The following is a 9,285-nucleotide window of genomic DNA, read 5'->3' as shown; positions in this document are numbered from 1 at the left end:
TAATACCTTCCAAAAAAAAAAGACAATTTTGGTTCAAATTAGAAACCAAAAATTGAAAATTAATTATTCATTCTAATTACACACAATTAAAAACAATACAAAATTATCAATTTGTATGAAGGGGAACCTGTTACCCAGTTTAATTAATTCCCACCTTAAATAACAAGTAACTTATAAAGGTACTTAGAAAAGTCTATTCTAAAGGTACAATTCTCTTTTTATTCCACCTGTACTTATAAGAATATTAGTACAGGTGAGGTACAAAAAAAAAAAAAAACCCTCAAAACTATAATTTTATACTCTGAATGACTTGAGTATTTAAATGGTAAGCACTGAGTTTGGTCATTTGCTAAATTGGAAAATTTACTTGTATTTTACAGATTAGTTATTAATATTAGTGAAATAAAGAGAAATACCTTCACATCTTAACTATTGTTTAATTATAAACTATAGCTTAGCTCTTAATGTAAATAGATTCAACTGTGTTAGTTATAGATGATATTAAATATTTTCTTTCTTCTAGTTTTATATTTTATCTTCTATTTATTATTTTCTAATTTTTTTACTTTTACATGTTAATTTTTCAGAAGTGCGTCATCGACGAAAGAAGAAAGAAGACTTAGACACTGAAACGTAATATTTCTTCAATGTTCTTATCTCTATCAGAGCAAGTTGTGTAAAAATAGTTTACTAATTCTCTTAACGTTACTTTTATTTAGAAAACAAGCTTTCTTTGTTGTCACAAACGTATTAAACCTACCTCTCATAAGGTGGTTTTGGAAACTGTTTATTTATTTGCTTATTTTCAAAAGATACTCTCGCTCAGTTAAGTGATTAGGATGGTCTGTAATGGTGTGTGTGTATGTGTGTGTGTGTATGTGTGTGTGTGTGTGTGTGTGTGTGTGTGTGTGTGCATGTTTGCTTACATACATATATCCATAGATGCACACACACACACACACACACACATATACAAACATACATGATATGCATGTTTGCATATATGCATGCATATCTCTACACTCACACACACACATGTATGTATGTATGCAAACATATATGCAAACATACATATTATATAATGCATATATACACACACACACACACACATATATACACATGTATAAATATATGTGCGTTTCCATAAATGTATGCATATATACATGCATGTATGTATGTGTGTATGTATGCATGTATATATCTATCTATCTATCTATCTATATGTATATATATATATATATATATATATATATATATATATATATATATATATATATATATATATATATTTATATATATACTTTATATCTTAGAGTGTGCTTCTTCTTTCGGACTAGTGTTTTTCACAGATGGTATATATATATATATATATATATATATATATATGTGTATATAATGTGTTTGTGTGTGTGTGTGTATATGTGTGTATAATAGAGAAAACCTATACCTATCACCTAATACCACATATTTCTTGCTACCTACATAGGCTGTATACTATTACCGACTTGCTAGTTGCTAGTAAAGAATCTGCTGCATGATGTTATTTGAACAAGAGGCTTGGTAACAGAATTTAGCAGTTCAGTATTATATATTAGGTTTCTTTCACCTCTACATTATATAATGGATGAATATCTCATCTCAGTTTGCTACTTATAAATACAAGCAGGAACGTGTTAAGGAACCATCCATACAGGGCTGGCTTGACTTTGTTCTAGTGTAAGTGAGCAGCTGTAAGAGAGAAACATCCTCATTTTTACCTTTGTGATTTTGAAGTAATTCTGGCATGTTTCCAGAATTATGCTGTTCACTGTTATACCCCCATTGTACATTGTTTGTATAAAGACTTCCCAATAAAATCGAAAATTTATTTGTATATTTAAACAATTTGAAGTTTTGGCATAGGTTTGTTTAGAAGATCTGAAACTATTTTTAGTCTATCTAATTTGTATATTACTTAACTTTACAATGTGGTCTTCTCACATTAATCATCGTAGTTGTACTCTTTTAGCATTCTGCATATGTTTCTGTTGAACACATGTTTAACTCAGATATAGGTAAACTTGTTTTACTAATTGTTTGCAGTTAGGTTGAAGGATGGTAACTCATTTAACTTGTTGACTTAATGTTATTATGACATAAAATATACAAACAACAATTCTTATAAAATTATTTAATAATAAAATAATAATAATAATAATAATAATAATAATAATAATAATAACAACAACAACAACAACAATAATAATAATAACAACAGTAATAATAATAATAATAATAATAATAATAATAATAATAATAATAATAATAATAATAATAATAGGAGTGATAAATAATAATTATTTTTGAAAAATAACAATATTAGTGGTGATAGTGGTAGTGGAGGTGTTGGTAGTAGTAGTAGTAGTAGTAGTAGTAATGGTGGTGGTGGTGGTAGTAGTAGTAGTAATTTTGATTATTGTAATAATAATAGGAATAATAATAATAACAGTAATCTTAATAACTAATAAATAATTATTCTTTTTTCAAAAATAACAATATTATTATCAATATTAGTGGTGACAGTGGTGGTGGTTGTCGTCGTGGTCGTGTTGGCGGTAGTAGTAGTAATAGTGGTAGCAATGGTGGTGGTGGTGGTGGTGGTGATAGTAGTAGTAATTTTAATTATGATAATAATAATAATAATAATAATAATAATAATAATAATAATAACAGTAATAGTAATGAGAACAGTAATTAATTTTTTTTCAAAAATAATAGTATTATTATTATTAATGTTAGTGGTGGCAGTGGTGGTGGTGGTGGTGGTGATGGTGGTGGTGGCAGCGGCAGTAGTAGTAGTAATGGTGGTGGTGGTGGTTGTAGTGGTGGTGGTGGTGGTGGCAGTGGTGGCAGCAACAGCAGCAGCAGCAGCAGCAGCAGTAGAAGTAGTAGTAGTAGTAGTAGTAGTAGTGGTGGTGGTGGTGGTGGAGGTGGTAGTGGTGATGGCAATGGTGATAGTAGTAGTTGTAATTTTAATTATGATTTTAATAATAGTAATAATAATAATAATAATAATAATAATAACAACAACAACAACAGCAATAATAATAATAATAATAATAATAATAATAATAATTGCTTAAAATTTTGGCAAAAGGCCAGCAATTGTAAGGAGAGGCTGTTAGTGGATCACATCAACCCTAGTATTTGACTGGTACTTAGTCATTGCCCCTGATAGTCAACTTAACATAATAATCATGGTTTTGGATTTATGCACAAAGTCAGCAATTATGAGGGGAAGTAGTTAGTCAACACTATCAATTCCAGTACTCGACTAGTACTTTATTTTATTGACCCTGGAGGGATAAAAAGCAAAGTTGATTTTAGTGGGATTTGAACTGAGACTATAAAACTCTAGAAGAAATATCACAAAGCTGACACTCTTACAATTCTCTTGTGGCAGAATGATACAACACTAGATTAACACCTCAGTATTCAGTTCTCTTTTCTTTTATGTTCTAAGTTCAAATCTTATGGGGGTCATCTTTATTATCTTATCCATTTAGGGGTCAATAAAATGCAACAAAGTCAAACTGCATTTGCTTTTTAAAGCTTTGTGTATTTCTAAGAAATCAGAATTAGGCAATAAAAAATTAAATTATATTTATAACACATAAGAATGTAGTTGAAGAGGAATTTATAGAGCCGAAGATAAATTTTAATTTTAATTTCCTTATCCCAATCTAAATTCGTTTAATGAGAAGATTCAGTTTTAACAAATTTAGATTTAGGGAAAAAAATTTTGCAAAATTCCTTAATTAATTTAATTGTGGAATACTGAGATAGCTGATCTCTTGTTCAAATTAACTATCTGATTCAGGTTTCAATAATAATAATAATAATAATAATAATAATAATAGTAATAATGATAATGATAATAATAATGGTTTCAAATTTTGCCACAAGGACAGCAATTTTGGGGGCGGGGATGAGTCAACTACATCAACCCCAATGTTCAACTGGTACTTAATTTATTGACCCTGAAAGGATGAAAGGCAAAGTCGACCTTGGTGAAATACTGCTAAGCGTTTCATCCATTGTGCTAATGATTCTGCCAGCTCACCACCTTAATAATAATGATGATAATAATAATAATGATAATGATGATTTAGTTGTTTCCAGGGCGAAGGATGAGGGGGACAATACAAAACAGATATAAAGTGATGGGGTTTACATATAATGAAATGATAAAATATATAAATAAGCAAAAAAAAAGGTGTAAGTATACTCAGTATACAATGAAAAGGAAGGGAAATATACATAATATACAAAGGTCAAAAATAAAGTGTATATGTGTGTGTGTGGGGGGGTATGATAGACATGTAGTCCTCCTGATACAGGATGACCTCTAGGGATAATCAAGGAACCCCACTGTTCAAGATCTCGTGGGGTTTATAATAATAATAATAATAATAATAATAATAATAATAATAATAATAATAATAATTATAATAATAATAATAATAATAATAATAGTAATAATAATATGCTATATAGTTGATGTTGCATGCCCCTTTGGTCCACGAATAAGTCAAGAAGGAAGGCGAAAAGATGGATAGATACAATATAGATACGAAATAGCCCGGCTATGGAAAATGAAAAACGTGAAGATAGTGTCAATTATTGTTGGGTCTTTGGGAACAGTATCAGAAGGCATCAAGAGGAATATAAAGGAAATTGGAATAGAGTGCCCAGTAGAACTGTTACAAGAGGTTTGCCTCCTTGGCATGGCCAGAATAATCAGGAAAGTATTAGATAGCTGAAAGGAACAGATAACATGGTACCGTAGTCTGCAGATAGTAAGCCCGCTATGCATGCAAGACTCTAGGAGCAAAACCTGTGATAAAGAGATAATAATAATAATAATAATAAAAACCTGTGATAAAGAGATAATAATAATAATAATAATAATAATAATAATAATAATAATAATAATAAAACTACAGAATGCCATGATAAAATGATTGCAAGGCAAGCCCTTAAATGGCAAATACTGGAATAAACTGAACAGAAAAGAAATAGACAGAGCAAAATCTCAACACTGGTTGAGAAGTACAGGACTCAAAACAGTGAGCGAAGGGTTTTTAACTGTAGAACAAGATCAAAGCCTTCCACCTGAAACCACCTAAGTCATATAATAAGTAATTGCAGGATATGTAGTGATGGGGGAAGAAACAATACATCATGTTATTTCTGGTTGCAGTCTCAACAACAACAACAACAGTCTCAACAACAACAACAACAACAACAACAACAACAACAATAATAATAATAATGATAATAATAATAATAATAATAATAAGTACTGCCCAAAAGCAATACCAGGCAGTGGTTCTCATGGTTTCTGATCTAAAGTGATTGGAAGTGTTATCATGTACATGTTTTGTCTTGGTATAAAAGGTGGGCTACAGCAAATATTCTGCTCAATACCATAAATTTGCTTGTCAGTTGTTTGACCTTAACCAGTTGAGCATGCCCCTTAGTGGCTGACGATATGTGCATCTTTGATCATGAGCAGAAGTAGGGGAGCATCATAGCCATGTGTTGAGGGAAATTTTTTGAGCTTGATTAATTCACCTCTGGAAACATGGGTGTTTTGTTCATCATCCTTAAAACAAACCTTATCCATAGGGCTTTTTGAGCAGGATGGGCTACTCAACCTGAAGAAAATTCTAACTGGGCCCCATCTGCAAGGTCATGTGCTGTTTAACTTGATATGTGATCATTATGTCATGCACATATGGTTGTGATGCATGTGTCTGGTGTACCTTTATCAGATGGGTAGTCATGATGGGTATATTGGGCTTCATATAATTGTACCCCAGTGTCACATTGATGGCATGCACTGCTCCCTTACTCAATAATAACGATAAGCAAAGATATAGACAAATGGCTGAATGAGATTGGAATAGAATCCCTGGTAGAACTGAATGTTTGTCCCATAGGGACAGCAAGGGTTATCAGGAGGGTTCTAAGCACTTGAAGGACTGCAAACTTGTGGATACCTAATGTTACAGGTACCTGCTATCCACATAAATGGGTACCTGCTACATATTTTTGATAACCATAGTTACCTGCTACCCACATAAATCCTACCAGGAATAAGACCAAACCTGACCTAAACCAAAATGATAATAATAGTAACAACAATAACAGCAACAATACTACCAAATAGTTTAATTAAAAATATGTGTATTCCTAACATTTCTAATAGCTGATTCAAAATAATTTCCAACATTTCTTCTTCCACAGGCGCTTCATTACATATGATGGCACCCAAGTTGATCCACTCTCTCCACCAGTGATTCTTCTTCCATTGGTTGATGAATATAGAAGTATTGGTGAATCTGTGACCTTCTCTATCACTGGTAAGTATTGTATGTTAATGAAACCAAATTATATTTGTCTTATAACAAAAAATATAAACGTGAACTGATACTTTGAATATAATTGTTATATGCAACTTATTAGAATTACACATTACAGAATATAAAGACTTTGAACAATGATCGAGACTTAAGTCTGTCCAGAGAAAAAGGTGTCATCATTCCACTTTTCTGCTCCTTTGTACGGCCACACCTCGAATACTGCTGCCCCTTGTGGTCTCCCCATACAAAACAAAACATCTTGAAAATTGAATCACCCCAGAGGGCATTTACTAAACGAATTAAGGACATGACTGATCTTGATTACTGGGACTGCCTTAAAGTCTTGAAACTCTACTCTCTCCAGTGCTGCTGCGAGTGGTACATCAGTTGCACATTGTGGAGAATATACTGCTAGCATTGCCCGAATGACCTGAACATTAGCTTCAAGATTCATCCAAGGCTGGGACCGCAGGCCATACGTCCCCTACCCAATGCAGGATCACAGCATATAGGTATACTGTGACACAATTTCTTTTCCTCAACAGGCCCTGCCCCATTTAACATTGTCCAAAACTGATCAAAGAGGAAAAGGATCCCATCATCTTTAAATGGAGTCTGGAAAAATTTCTTCAAGGAATACCAAATAAGCCACCCATACCTGGATACAACTCACTCAACAAGAACTCACTACTTGAATGGTTGAATGGACCATAATACCATAAAACTTGACTTAAAAAAGATTCAGATAGTGCTGTCAGGTGGTGCTATTAAGTTAGACATGACCTGGACCAATCTTTGGTCGAAACATATCTAAGTTTATCTAAGTTAATCTAAGTTTATATATATATATATATATATATATATATATATATATATCATCATCATCATCATCATCATCATCATCGTTTAACATCCGCTTTCCATGCTAGCATGGGTTGGACGATTTGACTGAGGACTGGTGAAACCGAATGGCAACACCAGGCCCCAATCTGATTTGGCAGAGTTTCTACAGCTGGATGCCCTTCCTAATGCCAACCACTCAGAGAGTGTAGTGGGTGCTTTTATATGTATTTATTTATTTATTTATGGGTTTCAACCAAGTGGCTGTGGCCATGCTGGAGCACCACCATGACTTTCTGCCTGAGGAACCTGCACAAAGTAGATGTAGGGGTTTTTAAATCAAAGCTGGACCTCTTCCTGTCCAGAGTCCCAGATGAGCCTACCTGACGGCAAGAGGTGCAAATGAGGGTTGCTAAATCAAACTCCATTCTTAACCAAGTGTAGGAGGCTCCCCGTAATAACAGTGTAGCAACACGGCGGTGCATCAGCATGGCCGCAGCTCTAAACTGAAACTATAGACAAAAAAAAATATATATTCAATATATCTACACATATATATATATATCATCATCATCATCACCGTTTAATGTCCGCTTTCCATGCTAGCATGGATTGGACAATTTGACTGAGGACTGGTGAAACAGATGGCTACACCAGGCTCCAATCTGATTTGGCAGAGTTTCTACAGCTGGATGCCCTCCCTAATGCCAACCACTCAGAGAGTGTAGTGGGTGCTTTTACGTGCCACCAACACGAAGGCCAGTCATGGGGTACTGGCAACGGCCACGCTCGAAATGTTGCATTTTACGTGCCACCTGCACAACAGTCAGTCCAGCAGGACTGGCAACGAACTCGCTCGAATGTCTCTCACGTGCCACTGGCACAAGTGCCAGGAAGGCTCAAATAGTGCTATTTACGTGCCACCGGCATGAAAGTCAGACGGCTGATGCTTTGACAATGATCACGCTCGGATAGTGCTCTTAGTGATTTACTGGTACTGGTGCCATCACGATTTTGCTTTTGCTTGCCCCAACAGGTCTTCGCAAGCCGAGTTTTGGGTTCAATGAAGATGTTGGCATGGGTACCAGTCTACAAATTTAGATCGATTTCGATTTCACTTGCCTCAACAGGTCTTCGCAAGCAGAGTTTAGTGTCCAAAGAAGAAATGTTACGCATAAGTGGGCTGGCTACATCCGTGGCAGAGGCCTTGGATTTTGGTCTATCCCTGAAGATTTGATAATACTTTCCGATTGTATAATTTACTTTACATTACTTGTAATCTTTCTTAGTTAATGAAACATATGTAAGATTGTATGAGTGACTATTTTATAAACATTCTCTCATGTTGTCTTTTGTTTTACTCTCTGTCTGTATGTATGTATGTATCTATCTGTCTATAAATATATATATATGTATGTATGTATATATGTATGCATACATACCTGCACACACATGTGCATGTGTGTGCACAGACACACATGTGTGCATGCATGCAGGCATGCACGCATGCATGTAGGCATGCACGCACACACACACACACACACACACACACACGCACACACACACACACACATGGATATATGGATTCACCTGGATATAACAACTAAAACACAACACCTCATTATCATTGAAGTCGAAGAATATATTTGATATTATACAAATATGGAATAGTCACATACAATACTCGAAGCTTCCTGGCAAGCCACAGGTATGAAGTTATCTGATTTCCACTTGGTAATCATTTGCTGTGTGAAGCAAAGCCTAATGAATGATGACATTTATGTTCATTACCAATTACAAATTGAATAACTTTATAACCCTGGCTTCCTGGGAGCTTTGAGTACAATTTGCGAGTGTCCCATGCTCATTATATATATATGTATATATATATATATATATATATATATATTAGAGGAAAAAGGACAGCAAAAACCAAGGCAAGACGAGTACCTCAGGTCATCTAGAACTCAAAAGCCTACTATAGATCCCTAGCTCCAGCCTTAGCTGCAAACTTGGAACCTAACGGATGACCAATTAT

At 34.1% G+C, this 9,285-nt stretch overlaps 1 protein-coding gene across 1 annotated transcript in view; it reads left to right on the top strand.

Annotated features, from left to right (window-relative positions):
- LOC106877301 (titin) overlaps window positions 1–9,285 on the top strand; it is a gene marked incomplete at its 3' end in the record, with an annotated part of 606,785 nt that overhangs the window by 490,473 nt on the left and 107,027 nt on the right. The window contains exons 293-294 of the mRNA XM_052965881.1: window positions 588–633; window positions 6,292–6,407. Of these exons, the coding sequence (XP_052821841.1) occupies window positions 588–633; window positions 6,292–6,407 (162 nt within the window). The remainder of the gene's footprint in view (window positions 1–587; window positions 634–6,291; window positions 6,408–9,285) is intronic.

Source organism: Octopus bimaculoides, chromosome 2 (assembly GCF_001194135.2).
Source record: "Octopus bimaculoides isolate UCB-OBI-ISO-001 chromosome 2, ASM119413v2, whole genome shotgun sequence".
Taxonomy (NCBI): domain Eukaryota; kingdom Metazoa; phylum Mollusca; class Cephalopoda; order Octopoda; family Octopodidae; genus Octopus; species Octopus bimaculoides.
This window is presented reverse-complemented; position numbering and strand designations above follow the sequence as displayed.